We start from the raw sequence: 15,547 nt of genomic DNA on the forward strand, positions 1-15,547 counted from the left end.
TTTTACTCGCTTTAATTCCAGTAGAGAAAAGCTTATTGTCAGTTTGATGTCTCCTCTTTGTTCACCAACATTCCACTTCAAGACATCTTTGACCTAATCCAAACTTAATTTCCTCCCAGTATCTTAGCCTAGTTTTAGTTCATCATGAACTCAGGCTGTTTTGTTTGGCAAGAGAAATACTACAAAACAGAGAGTGCAGTTAGGGGTTCCTTGTTTTCTCCTCCCTTGGCCAACTTCATTATGAAGACATTTAAAGAGGAAAGATCTAAACTCTGTTCCACACAGACTCACCATTTGGCTATGCTATGTACACAATCCATTCTCCATTTGCCCACATAAATCCCTGACTCACAAAACATCATAATGCATTTGACTGGTCAATATCATAGTTAAATTTTAAGCAAAAATTTTGAATTGGAAAGCAAAAATCTGATGGCACCTTCAGACCACACAAAAAATTGATATGCTTTTATCCATTCTCCCGAACCCTTGTCTCTTCTATAGGTATCTTCATGAATAGCATTCTGCTGAGCTTGCCACCATTCTTCCACTTAAAGAATGTGTGGCTTCAGACCTACTAAATGCATTATAGCACTGTGTGCAATAATGTGCATGAGTTAAGGAGAAATTTAGCAAAGATCCTACTGTAGTTTTGCATTTTCCATGATGAGAGATTATGATTGTCTATCTAGTTACCAAATTTATAAATTAGTCAGTGACATGTTGAAACTAATTCATGCCTTGTACTATGGATACTTTATATAAGTATCGGTTAACAAAGGCTGGTCACTTGTATATATGGGGGAGGAGTCTGGAAAGTTCTGATAAACACCTAGAACAAAATGATATTAAAGCAACTAATATAACCACAAGAAAGAACATAAAGGATATAAGAACATAAGTAACATTCATAACTCTGCTATTAGTATGTTCTTTCTTGTGGTTATATCAGTTGCTTTAATATGTTCAGAATAGTTTGACCCCTTTTATAATCTGTACTAGATTAATTATAGCAGATAAAACTTCAGCAGAACTACTAATTATTATTATCGTTTTCTTTAATCTAGAATGAAAGCATTGAACATAGATAAGCAAAATGGAGGTGTATATTTTGGCCAGTTATATGGCATGTGTGATCAGATAACCTTGCCTTTGGGTAAGTATACTGGAACTGTATAGAAATGCCATCCTCATAAAAAAATATAAAATTTAGACAAATGCATATATTAAAAGCAAGCAAACATACAAGGTGTGCTATTAAATAATGAGAGACGGTGTACTTGTAGCAGTGGGATGTGCTTGCGCCATGAATGAACTTGAAGGTTCTAGAAGCAGTTGAGATAAGCATCATTTGCTGTCGCTCGGAGTTAGTCTGTAAGCAGTTATAAAAGAAACACGTATGAAGTCGTTTCTTTTAGTGTGTAGTCGCCTTGCCGGAATAATGTCATCATGGAACGGCTGACAGCAGAGCCAGAGTTGCAGGAGAAGATCATCACATGTGACAAGGCGTGGATTTTACAGTACTATCCAGAAACAAAGAGACAATCGATTCACTGGAACTCTGTCACCAAGAATAAAAAAGGCAAGAATGAGCAAGTCAAAACTAAAGGCAATGCTGATTTTATATATCAGTGCTGCGGTAATGGTTGAATGTGTACCAGAGAGTCACACAGTTAACCAACATTATTACCTTGAAGTTCTGGCCAAGCTGAGAGAACGAGTGAGGAACAAGAGACCCAATCTGTGGAAGAATTGCACTTGGATTCTCAATCAGGACAACGCTTTAGCCCACAGTGCACCGTCTGTAAAGTAGTATCTGGCTGATAAGAAGATCGCTGGACTTAGCTCCATGCAACTTTACCTTTTTACAAAGTTGAAATCTGCTCTTCAATGCAGATTTCAACTTTGTAAATTTTGACATTTTCTTTCAGTGGATGAGGTAAAGGAGAAAACAGCAGTGCTACTGAAACAGATAATACCTGATGACTTGCAGCACTGCTTCCAACAATGGAAACTTCATGTGCAATGGTGTATAGATAGAGGGAGGGGAGTATGTTGAAGGGGATAACAATTAAGTTGTACAATTGTAATAATAAACACATTTTTGTAATCAATCTCGTTATTTAATAGCCACACCTCGTATGCTTGCCTCATGCCTCAGGTTATTTATGGCAATTCTTTGACATGCTGAAAAAAGAATACACAGTGGGGCTAAACAGAACTCTAAGCTGTTATGTTACTGGGAGTGGTGACAAAAGTTTGAGTGGGTCAGTTTCTTGCATTTATTAATGTTTTTGCACATGCTCTTTTAAAAGTCCAAAGGTTGGTTGCAAAATGCCAAATGATGTGATTTAATTTTTCTCAAAGTTGAAGATTATATTATATTTATATCAGATTATAATTGAAAATATTTCTATATGCTTATTTTATCCTATAGGCAACTGCTATTACCTATAGAATGAAATTGCTACTTTTGGAGAATGATTGTATTGGAAATACATAGAAGTAGCACTGCTGTCATTTGTGTTGTTCTTACATAAAGGGCATTTACTGATTTAGAAGTCAACACCTAGGTAACAGATCATCACGAGCAAGAATAGTTGGGAAGAAGACATTTAATGAGATAATGACCAACTTTCAGCTGGAAAGAAATATAAAAAATGAGAAAACCTTGCCAGAAGTGAAAGGAATGTGTAGTCTCTCGACACGTCACTAAGATTTTTAGAATAATTCAAAACCTGGACTGTGTTGTTTTTGGAATTACAATTGAAACAGCCAAGGCCATTATATCTGTTAATTATAAGTGCTGGCTGGGATATCTGTTTTATGGGATGAAAAACCTTACCATGTCTGTAGAGTCTTGTTAACTTAACTACATTTGAAAGCCCTCCTAATGGTTCTTCATATTCTAGACAGAATTTGAACCTAGGGTTTTCTGATCAAAGGCATCATCAATACGGAAGCTCTTTCACAAACTAAAACTTGCTTTAAATGACTGAGTTCACATACGCTTATTTAAGTAAACTAATTGAGGTACCTTTCTGAATTAAAAAAAAAGAAAAAAAGAAAAAAGTTCTTATCAAGAAACTTAACATTTTATCAATTTTATTTTATTTTTAGCACATTTTATTCATATTATTAAATCTGATGCAAGAAAGTAAAGCTTTATACAGCATAAACATCTAAACAACAGAATTTTCAAGACCAAAATGCTGGTGACCTCATAGGTTATTTAGATTGACTAATTTTCCTCAGGACACTTATGTGTAGTTATTATTATTACCAGTTTCAATTACTTGGCTAATTTGATTATACATTTCAGAGTCACTACCATTTGCATTACCAGGTCTATAACAACATCTAAGTATTTCATTCTATTCACCTCTATCTCACACCATACTGCCTCAAAACCACCGAGCACTATTTCCCGTTTGCATTTTTACCTTGTATGGACATAACTCTTTCTCTATCACCAATAGCACCCCTCCCCCCACTTTTTACCCTTTCTATCTTCATGAAACACGTCATACCGTTCCATCTCTATTCCTATCAGGATGTCATCCAACCACGTCTCACTTATTCCAACAATTCTTTGGTGAATGGAATCAATGCAACCATTTCATTTGCCTTGTTTTTTACACTTCTAGCATTTGTTTAGAAACACAGCAGCTCATTCCTGGATCTATAGCAAGCTTCACTGATTCCACTTATTAGATATGACTTCTCCATACTTAATTCGAGCCATTTCTTTTTCTCCTTATTCATCTTAGAACCTTCTTCAAATCCAGCTGTTTTCCCTTGATCCCAGGTCATCCTCCCTTATTTGTTTACTCATGCATTCACATCCTCTTGGAGCATCTACCTTTCTCACACTCTGTTTCCCTGTCATTTTACCTTCTGAAAAACAAACCTTGTGCATCTTCTCATTCATTTCTCCTCGAATAATTTCAGTGATATCATTCGTTTTCATCATTTTCAATCTTTCATGCATATCTTGAATTCTCTTAATTTCACTCTGCATCTGTTTCATCTCTTGCCTCATCTTAATCAACTCAGCTTTCAAATCTTGTGTCACATTTTTGCTTTCACTCACTCAATTTTATTCTAGGCATACATACTTGTTTGCTGTTAATGCCGCTCGCCATCATACCTTTAATTGCACTCTGTTTTTCTACCTCTATCTCACACCATACTGCCTCAAAACTACCGAGCATTATTTACCTATTGCATCTCTACCTTGTACGGACAAGGTAGATGCTACTTCCACTACATTCATATCACATTTGTCTTTCTTACCATCGATTGTTAAGTTCACTAGATCTCGTTTGCTTTTTCAAAACTTTTTTACCATTCTTTTACACTCTCCCTTATTTTCTTTCAGATGCATTCAATGCATTCTTGCTATTAACACTTTCAGTTACCACTCACCAAGTCCTCATTCAGATCACACTTTGCGCACACCTCCTTCCTTCCATCTGCCTTAAAATATCCATAATTTGTTTGCATAATCGAATGAATACATATAGTACACCTCACATTTCATAAAATGACTGAAATCAAAATTAAATTCCTGCAAAGACAAAGCTACCACCATCTTTCCTTCGGCGGTTACAATACAATACTAAGTTTAACGATTTCATAAACAAACTTAAACTAACAAGCCCATACACTAGAAATACAAGTGCACAACTTTTCCAGCAATCTTACTCATAAACATGCACTTATTTACAATTAATTATCCCAAAAAACTAATCTGAAACTGGAGCCTTCTTTACACAAACTTATCTTGGGCATTAATCGGTTGCTGTGCAAATATATATAATGATATTGAGTTTTAAATTGTCACAGTCATTGCAGATGCACAAAGCATCCATTTTTACTGATACTGCTTGTCTGCACAAAGGCTTCAAGTTTGAATATCATATTAGGCATAGATGTGTGTAAAAACTTACTCCCAACAAACTGATAGTAGTGCAAGTTTATAGTACACATCTTTTAGTGTGAATTATGAGTTTGATTTAAATCGCCAATGGACTCTCTGGTAATCCAGATGCGACTATAGTTCTGCTATTTAGTAATCTCTGGTCCAGTTCCTTATATTTAATAAGTAACAGCTGAACTCTTCATTGTGGAAAACACACTATAATTTGTATACGAGATTACTAATCTAAAAACAATACATCCTCATTTTGTTGGAGCAGCTTGGAAAGAAAAGAACTTTGTTCTGTTATTGTTGTTAGAATGGGTATTTTTCTCTGAAAGCTTGTTACATTATTATTATACAAGTATCTCCATAGAGTTAGAAGAGCCATTATTTACACACTATACCATGGATTTCTTCCTGCCATGTACTGAAAGAAATGTTCAGTATCAATCTTCTAAAATCCCTTTAATAACTATATGCTTCTATCATGTGTCTCTTTTTTTGCCTATCAGCTAGTTTTTGAATCCCACAGACCAATCTATTCTCTTAAGGAGCATTTCATAGAACTACCACAATCTTTGTCACTCACCTCTGATTCTGCTCCACCATTTCATCCTTCACAGAATCCAAGTGTCCAGATGTGGCTTTATTAAAGCCTTATACAAGGGAACAATAGCTTCTCTATTCTTCTTTGTTGGTGTGTTTAACCATGTAATCCGATGTGCTATTTTGGATACATTTGCAATATGCCCTATAAGCTTAGACTTACTGTCCACAATCATTCCCAAGTCCCTGGCCCAATCTGTTTCCTGCAGTTTGGTTCTATTAATGCATAGCCCAAAGTACACCATCTTACACTTGGACACATTAAACTGGCAACCATTTACTTTTGCCCATACTACTAGTCTATTCAAGTCTTCCTGCAGGATCTCTACATCATGTTCATTTACCATTATTCTTCCCATTTTTGAATCATCAGCAAAGAACTGAATATTTCCCATCAAATCATTTCCTGTTATTGATGTACAAATTAAACAGATGACAAAGAGCTGAGCCCTGTAGTACACTACTATTCACCTGCCTTTTCCTTGACTCAACTATAGATCACTTTGATATCTATCCATCAGCCACCCTCTAATCCAAATCACCAGATTCACTCCAATTTATGCAATGCAAAATAGTCTAGCAGTATCACTGAGTAGCCATTTCCCTTATCCAACTTCATTGTTGCTAAATATTTTGTAAAAATTTAGTGAGAAATAAGTAAGCAAACTATACAAGACCTACTCTTCATAAAGCCACGTCCCTTATAGTATCATATTCATATCCACCCAGTCCCGAATTCTGTTTTCCACCAATTTCTCCAGTAATTATTTGCTGCTTATGACTTGGAGCCTTCTTTATGCAGTGGGATATTTTGCTCTCTTTCTACTCCACTGACACTTTCCCAGCACTGAGGCTTAAATTAATTATAATTCTTTGGAGGAGCTTATAATTCCCTTGCATGTTCTCATAATACATGGACCAATATGCCATCTCGCCCCAAATAATAGCTGTTTCATTTAGGGCTATATTACTTTTGATATGGGACTATTTTGCTTGCTTAACATAGCAGCATTGTGTAGTTCTGGAAATTGTTATAATGCAGTTAAAAATTAAAACCTTGACATTAGTTTACTATTTTGTTACCAATTAGATACTTACATATTCATAGCACTCATTAAGAGAGGATTCACAGAATGTCACTCATATGAAACTTGCTAACTTCCACAGGCAGCCGTAGCTATTCTTCTTTCACTATGTGGCAAGCAAAAAAATCTAGTTCTCACATATCTGATAACGAAACTTACTGATTTTCCTGCCGTGTATGAAAAATTTTTTTCAATTCTTTCAAATTTTTTTCCAAATGATTAGTAATTTGTTTCTATCATATCCTTCTTTTCCACTTACCAAAGTTCGTAATCCATTTTCTGTCATTTTCTAGTCCCAATATGATCAAAAAGCTCATACAAAAGAACTACAAACCTACAAGAAATTCATGAGGATCTGAGAGTGATAGATATCAAATTGAAGTTCACAGACCACATATTGGAAAAAGTAAAGCAGCACAATGGACTGTGAACTTCAATTTGATATCTATCACTCTCAGATCCTCATGAATTTCTTGTAGTTTGTAGTTCTTTTGTATGAGCTTTTATATATATATATATATATATATATATAAGTAATCAGATCTCACTTTTTTTTCAATCTCACAATCCTTTTATTTTATAGTCACTAATATCATTATATGATGTAGGTTTAAATCAACAAGGAAATAATTGCAAATCACAAAAGTGCATGTCACAAACATTTTTGTAAAGTGATAGCAGTGATCATCACAACTGAACTTGAGAGCAATTTTTGGCTGTACACAATTGTTTTCATCTAATTTTTCCATTTTATGGTCACTTGAAATGACAAATGTTAAAAGATACTAAATTGATTAAGTTCCATAGTCAGGGTGGAATTATCATTTCAAGTCATTTTCCTAGTGAAAATTGCTATGGTACAGGTTGCCACTGTAGGGCTCTTGTTTACATACAGAGCAGTTTGAAATTGTTCAGTGTTGAATTTTTGATATTTGTTTTGAGAATTCATGGTTGTGACAAACATTATTCAAAGAAGCTTTATCAAGTAGTGGTACTTTTGTAAAAATCATTTACAAAATGTCAAACATTATCTCAGTATTTTAGACATACCATTTTGAACTTTTCCACTACAAATAGTCTGAAATAATTTGACATTTCATTAAATTCCATTCCTTAATAATTAGTGCATAATTATTAATATCATCTAGAATAAATATTTTTGTTAACAATGATTCAGCTGAAACCATCTCGAATGACATTTCTATGTGCATCATAAATCCAAAATGTTAGTAGATGCCAGCCAATTTAGAACAATAACTGTAGTTTTGTTATAACACACTGACCTTTAGTGCTCTTACAAATAGCCTGATTGAAACAAAAATTGAGGCTGCTTAAAATATTTTTGCAATGATTCCAAATTTCAATAAAATACAACTAACACCAATGTCCCAGAATGACTTTTGTGCATACTAACAAAGCAAATCTATAGGTACTTATATATCTTGTTTAAAAAAATAAAATAAAACTGGTGATTTGTTTGTGAATGGATTGTCTGAGGGCAGCTGTAGTGTCATTCACTAAATGTCTAAGAACAAGTAAGATAAGCACTTTGTGGATTCCAGTGGGTCTCAGGCCTTGATGGTATATCTAAACAATGATAATTTAACTTGTCAGTTAATATTTAGTGTAGACTTATTAATACATGTTTCACATCAAATTATTATTTTTTTCTCTTCCCTCAGCAAATGCACATTACTCCGTGTATAAGTGTATTCCATATGGTCCACTGGAAGAAGCTCTTCCATATTTGTCACGTCGAGCTGCAGAAAATTTCTCTACCCTTAGCGGAACTCGCAAAGAACAAGATCTTCTCTGGAAGGAAATGAAATCACGGATGGGAAGATCACTTGGGTGCACACACAGCTATAGAGCTACCACCTCCTGAAGCGATAACATATGAAATATAAAGGTGGATAGATATGTATAAATTAACATGAATATAAGCTAAAGGCAATAATGGAAAACATATATGAATCAGTGGAAGGGCATCTTTCTTGAATCCCTTTAAATTTATAACAGCAGTGTCATTATCATACTGCAAAAACCCTCAGTACATGGGTCCAAGGTGTCAGTAAAAAATTAAGGTTTTTGATGAAAGCCAGTATAGGCCCACTGAAAGCTTGTTGCATATGTGTTGGTTCATATATGTGCATTGTTCTGCCACTGACTTGCAGTTAAGACTTTATGAGGAACAATATGTATAAAAAAAAAATTTTAAAGGGATGAATTTTATAATAAACACGACTTTTGGTTAATAATAACCAAACTTTTTCTGATGTCAGTTTTATAACATCTGAAAAAGTTTTGCAATATTTTAAATGTAATTATATTGCAATTAAGTATTACCTTTCATGTTACATTTCAGTCGAATGTTTTTTTTTTCTTTCTGAAGTAAAACGTGATATGCACAAGTAAAAGACCATTCAGCATGATGAACAATTCTCTAACTATACAAAATAAATATTTTGTTAGTTTCGGAAAAAATTACTAACCAGCCATGCTGGAATGTACATAATGTTCATATTAATTCCTGGGAAGAACAAGATAATTCAATGTTATCAAATTAAACTTTCACTCCAGTAACTCAGTTTGGCAGCAAAGGTGGTTTAATTCTAAAGCTATTTTTGTAAAATCTTATATATATTTCAGGTTGAATGACTTATTCAACAATTGTTGCCTCTAAGAAGCATTCTCTCCTTAAACTCTCTAAAACTTTCTCATTGATCATTCTTGCAGCCCATAGAATTCTTGATAGTCTCCTCTAAATTCAAATGAATCAATTCACTTTCTTTCTTCTTAATAATCCAGCTTTCACTTCCATACACCATTACTAGAAATACCATTGCTTTGACAATTCTAGCTTTCATGACCTTACCCACACCTCTATCTTTCATAATTTTTTGTCAGGTTTAACATAACTGTTTTCCACCATGATTATCCTTTTAATTTAATCTTCACATTTATTATCTTTTCTGATTCCAGACCTAGTAAATCATAACTTTCAATGATCTCTTTTCTCTCTCTCTATTATAAATTCATGTAAATTGTCAGAAACTATTACTTTAGTTTTACTGATGTTTAAATTAAGTCCAGTTTTGTTACTATTCCTCTTAACCAATAGAATCAATCACTCCAGATCTTCCTTCGTTTCTGCTAGGAGGATTGTATCATTTGCATTTCTTAAATTATTTATTTTTCTGCCGCTAATCTTAATTCCAGCTGGGTGTTTATCTAAGCCATTCTCATAATATATTCACTATAAATATTAAAAAGATAGGGCAACAGTATACAACCCTGCTGCACTCCTTTTTCCACTCGAACACCATTTCTCCAAAGAATGTTTTTACTGAAGTTTCTTGGTTGTCATACAGCTCTCTTTATCAAGAGAATTAAATGCTCAGGTATTGATCTCGTTACAACCCAGAGTCTGTTGTGATCCACACTATCAAAAGCTTTCTTATAGGTAACAGATGAATACTTTCTTCTGAAATTCTCTTGTTCTTTTCATAATCCATCTCATGTTTGCTATTTGGTCTCTAGTTCCTCTATTCTATCCTATCAGTTGTTCTAACAGGCCCACAACCTTCACAAGTATTCTTGGACTTCACAACCGTAACTTGAGGATAAGGGTGGTAGCTCTATGCCTCCCAGTGTGTCCTCTGTCTGTAGCTGTGTGTTCACAGGGCCAGTTTGCCTGTTCTGGGGGATGCAAAACCTGAGTTTCCAGATGAAATAAAATCCTACCTCCGTATAAGACCTGCTCACTCACCTTTCATTGAAAGAGACCAGATAAAGGTTCCTCACGTCACTGATAGGAATCAAACCCTGGTCTTTCTGACCAAAGGGCCTCGTCTATACCGAATGAGCTACGGAGGCTCAGTCAGTATAGACTCTACCTCTCCTAAAGCCTGCCTGTTCTTGTGGCATTTCTCTATTAACATATGGCTTCAGCCTTTGTTGGATCACTTTCAAGTTGGATCAACTTTATTTGCATGCGAAATTAAAGCAATGGTTCTATAATTCTCACCATCTCTGAGATTAAAATTTTTTTGGAATTGGGATGAATACTGATGTTTTCCAATCTCCCATGCCAGTATATTTTCTTCCAAATCTGTTGACAAATTTCAGTCAATATATTTATTCACTACTTTATCCTCAGCTGCTCTCAATAATTCCACTGACAATTCATCAGCTCCAGGAGCTTTTCTTTTGGCAGCTATTCCATTGTTGATAACACTTCATTTTTCATTATCATGGTGTTCTTTAACAAATTCTCCTTTAATATTATCTTTCTTGTACATACTCTTTCCATCTTTTTTTTTCCCACTGCTTCTTCTTCCATCTACGGGTGTATCAACACTTAAACAATGAAAAATTAGAATCATAGTAAAAACAGCAAAACTTATACAAGAAAACTAGTGATCACATTTAACCTTAAAATATGTTGCATATTAAAGTATCCTATGAACCTTTTTAGAACATTCTGAAAGTGACATGTAGAGTTGCATTCAATTTAGAAAAAGAAAACAGAAAACTGAAGACTAGCTTTATTTAGCTCATGGCTGACAGATTACATTTTTTGTGTGTTATGTTCAGCTCGAGCAAGGCTCTAAATAACACCAACTTCAATCTATTTGGTAAGCTGAATAAAGAATCTTATCATCTACACTGATTTCTTCACTTCAGATAGAGTACTGTTTTAATAAGCATTATATTAAAACTGTAACTGGCTTATACTTTAGCTGAAACATTAGCTTTACAAAATTTCATTTTTTTTCTCTGATTTGTACAGAATTAATGGGGAAATCACAATGAAACAGACAACCTTTTTTCTATTTTACACTAAATATAATTTTACATACATCTTTTTACAACATAATAAACAATTCATCACAGCTTCTTGCTCTCTGAACATTTTTAACACAGCAAGAGCAGTTTACAAAAAATCCTATAAACAGCTTTCTGTTCTTTTTTTTTTTTATGATTTACTTATTAGTGTTATCAAACTGACTTAGATAACAGCATTAAAACACTGCAAATCTGTGAAACAGCTTCTCTCATTTGTCCCTGAAACATATGATTATGTATAGTGCATAACAAGAGACTAGAAATAAACAGTATGTTTAAATTTAAATACAGTTTCTATTCTTGATTACATGAGATTACATTCTCTCTTGCTTTTCAGTAAATAGCAATTAAATGTTTTTATCAAAACTTTCATATCTTCATTAACAAATATAAATGCCTACTTATAAAAGGCATTATATTTCTTTTTACATCACAGATAATATGTAACTATTTTGACTTGCACCTCTAACTTACAGATTCAATGAAATTTATAGTGAACAAAATCTTCTCATACACACTATAGAATGAAAGATTTTAAATAGCAGCGTGCAAGTAAATGCATCTCAACTAACAAAGAAAAGGTTCCTTGATATAAATAAAAAGTTAAACCAACAAAGGATCTTTTTAAAAATCAAATCGACTGCTATCCAAACAGGAACACAATGGATTAAATCAGCAGCAGCAAGACCACTCTTCTTCTCCCCCCCCCCCCAAAAGTAAAATATATTATTGAATAGGAAATTGCTGATGCAATTAGTTAGCAACTAACTGCATCTTTGAAGCACCAATACAAATAAGAAAAGGAAACTGGATGCAGTCTCTCTTTGCACATTTTTAAGAACAGTGTCCCAGAACTTTAAAGTCGGCAAATAAAAGTGCTATATTTCTAATGCTGGCTTGCTCCTGTGCAATATCTTGGTTTATCTTCCAATTAATCCTATGTAAGCTGTAGGATTAACCAGAAAAAAAAAATCGTTATGTAGAAGCAACTTCCATTTTGAAAGACTAAATAATCTAATGAAAACTGATACTCAATAAGGATTACTTGCTTTGGGAGAGACCCTCAAATATTATTGAAGCTTGAAAGAATGTGCCTATGCCAAGTTTTACAACCACTTGTATTTACATCGTTGTTTGTTTGTTTTCTATAGCTCTAGTGTGTTATTTTGTATGTTTGCTGATGCTTAATTCATTAAGTGTATTTCAATTAAATTTCATAATGAAACAAAATGACTCAAAATTTAAATTATTAGGTCATCTAATGAAAATTACACTAATACTTCAACTGTAGCCTAGAGTTCCCATTAATTGATACTAAAATATTTTTTTCTTTTTGAGTATGGACTATTTTTGCAATTTTCATGTAATAAAAGCCATTTCGTTCACTTAAATCCAAGTAATGCTGTCTAGCAAGCAACTTGTAAGTAGTAATATGATAGTCAGATGCTTTGAAATAGTCATTTCAAAGCATCTGACTTTTGATAAGTAGGATAAGGTATTACAAAATTATATTTCATCTAAAAAATAAAAAAGTAATTATGCATATATAAGAAATAACCTTTTTTGTTTGTCTTTACACTATGTGAAAATGCCATTTTACTGATGTATAAGGATAAAAAAATATCAAGCACATAACATAGAAATAGAAGAATTATTTGTACATAGTATCAACTTATTTGTTATAGTGCCAAAGCTGTTTTTTTTTACTATGCTTTCACGTACCTTTAAAAGCAGAAATGCTATTTAAACATAACAGTTAATTTTAGTGAAAAAACATGGTTGATAAATGGTCATCTTTTATATTATATATATATATATATATATGTGGGTGGTCTGAAAAGTTATCGGCCTCGATCATACATGCCAACACTATTGACAAGATTTTTTTTTTTCTTAAGTTTGTACATCTGACATAAGTATCCATGTGAAATTGCAAGTCATTCTATCAAGTATTTTTTTTTTTTTATACAGCTGTAAGAAGCCAAAGTGTCGTCTGTATCCCTTGAAATGGATAAAATTGAGTATCATGTGGTTATAAAATTCTTTGTAAAAGAAGGTTTATGGGCACTCTTCTCCTTCATTTTTGATAATTAAGAAATGGGCTGCTGAGTTTAAACGCATCCTTACCAGCCTTGAAGATGATCCACATGAAGGACGTCCAAAAAAGTGTAACACCACCAAAAATCATTGATCAGTGTATGATATGGTACTGGATGACCAGTGAATCAAAGTGCATGAAACTGCTGAGACTATAGGCATTACACAAAAACGTGTAGGATATATTTTGCATGAAGAATTGCAAATGAAAAAGCTTTGTGCAAGATGGATGCCACACTGATCAAAAATGCACTTGCATGAAAATCTCTGAACAGTGCTTGGAGCATTTTAACAAGAATAAAACTGATTTTGTGCACTGATTTGTTACTATGGACGATACTGGGATTCCCCAGTACACACCAGAATCCAAACAGCAGTTAAAACAGTGGACAGAATCTGGTTGTTCAGCACCAAAGAAGACAAGGTCACAGCATTGGTGTTTTGGGATGCTAAAAGCATTTTGTTTATTAATTATCTTGAAATGGGTAAAACAATAACCAGGGAATATTATTCGATATTTTAACTGGACTAGAAGAAAAAATTCATGAGAAAAGACCCAGTTTGCAGAAGAAAAAAAATCATCTTTCATCAGGACAATGCACCTGCCCACAAAGGTGTTTTGGCAATGGGAAAATTAAGGGATCTGCACTATGAATTGTTGGAACATCCACCCTATTCCCCAGATTTGGCTCCCTCTAACTTCTGTCTCTTCCCAAAACTAAAAATCTTCTTTGCTGGTCAGCATTTTCTTCGAATCAAGAGGTGATTGCAGCTGTAGAGGGGCATTTTGCAGATCTTACTGAGAACCACTAAAAGGAAGAGTTAATGGTGCTGGAATATTGATGGAATAAATGTATTAGTCATAAGGGAGATTATGTTGAAAAATTAAAATAATTTTGAAATTATAAATTTGTTTTTCATTATTAGGCCGAGAACTTTTCAGACCACCCACTTATATATATATATATAAAAGATGGATAACATACTGTTCTAGATAAAATACTTGGAATGTGTTACAAGGAATTAGATTTAGTAGGATATTATTCTTATTGAAAGTTGAACTATGGGGACTTATATATAAACCAAAAGACAAAATTATACACCCCCTCCCACCTTAATAATGAAATATTCAAAGTGAGAAATTGTTGATCAGTTCCAAAATAACATTAGCCACCATTACAAAGGAGGAACTGTATATAATATCAGTCTGAAGTGTCAGTCTAGCATCAAGCAAAACATGGTAAAGTAGAAATAGAAAGGGAAGCATATACAATCAGCTTACTATGAAAAAATCATACAGGAATAGTTTGCTACTATAGCGAATTTTCTTTAGTATAACATTGTGTCTGGTACTTCAGTGAGGAAGTTTCAGTAGTTTTCTACAGTAATGTCGGTTACGTATCATACATTCTCTTATTTGTTCTAATACTTGTTGCAGTAAGTTACAAATGCAAATGCTTGTTTTATTCACATTTTCAGTTTATTCTGAAAGCTAAGTTTTCACCAGTCACCATAAATAACTTATAATTTGTAAATAAATATCTTAACTTGAAACACATTGTAGCAAATTTCCAAGTAGCTTTTCCAGATAATTTACAAATTTTGATGTGGTAGATACATAATTAAAGGAATAATACCTTTTCCATTGACAGCTACATCTGTCTGGTGCCAGACTGAATAACAGAATAGGTTTATATTCACCCTAACAAGAAGCATAATGAATGCCATTTATAAAGAAGTTTTAATATAAACTAAATAAATACACATTTGACTAATATATTACATTTACAATATTACAACTTTATAGAGTTACTAAAAAAAAACAATAAAAAATACATACCTCAATTACAAACATGTTAAGATTGTTACATGTATAATGAAATGCAAATATATATACCAGTCCAAGTAGATATCTATAAGAAATGCCCACTCCTCTGGTATACTGTAACGCTCTCCACTAACAAGTTAAAAAATCATTCCATATACA

At 33.4% G+C, this 15,547-nt stretch overlaps 1 protein-coding gene across 2 annotated transcripts in view; it reads left to right on the top strand.

The window, feature by feature from the left end:
• LOC150095698 (hydroxyproline dehydrogenase-like) overlaps positions 1 to 15,158 on the top strand; it is a 128,871-nt gene extending 113,713 nt beyond the window's left edge. For both annotated transcript variants that reach the window (XM_090410573.1, XM_090410572.1), the window contains 2 exons: positions 1,068 to 1,156; positions 8,298 to 15,158. In XM_090410573.1, the coding sequence (XP_090266699.1) occupies positions 1,068 to 1,156; positions 8,298 to 8,500 (292 nt within the window). In that variant the 3' untranslated portion in view covers positions 8,501 to 15,158. The remainder of the gene's footprint in view (positions 1 to 1,067; positions 1,157 to 8,297) is intronic.
• Positions 15,159 to 15,547: the final 389 nt, after the last annotated feature.

Source organism: Typopeltis vanoorti, chromosome 20 (assembly GCF_054136105.1).
Source record: "Typopeltis vanoorti isolate ZY-2024b chromosome 20, IOZ_Tvanoo_1.0, whole genome shotgun sequence".
NCBI lineage: Eukaryota > Metazoa > Arthropoda > Arachnida > Uropygi > Thelyphonidae > Typopeltis > Typopeltis vanoorti.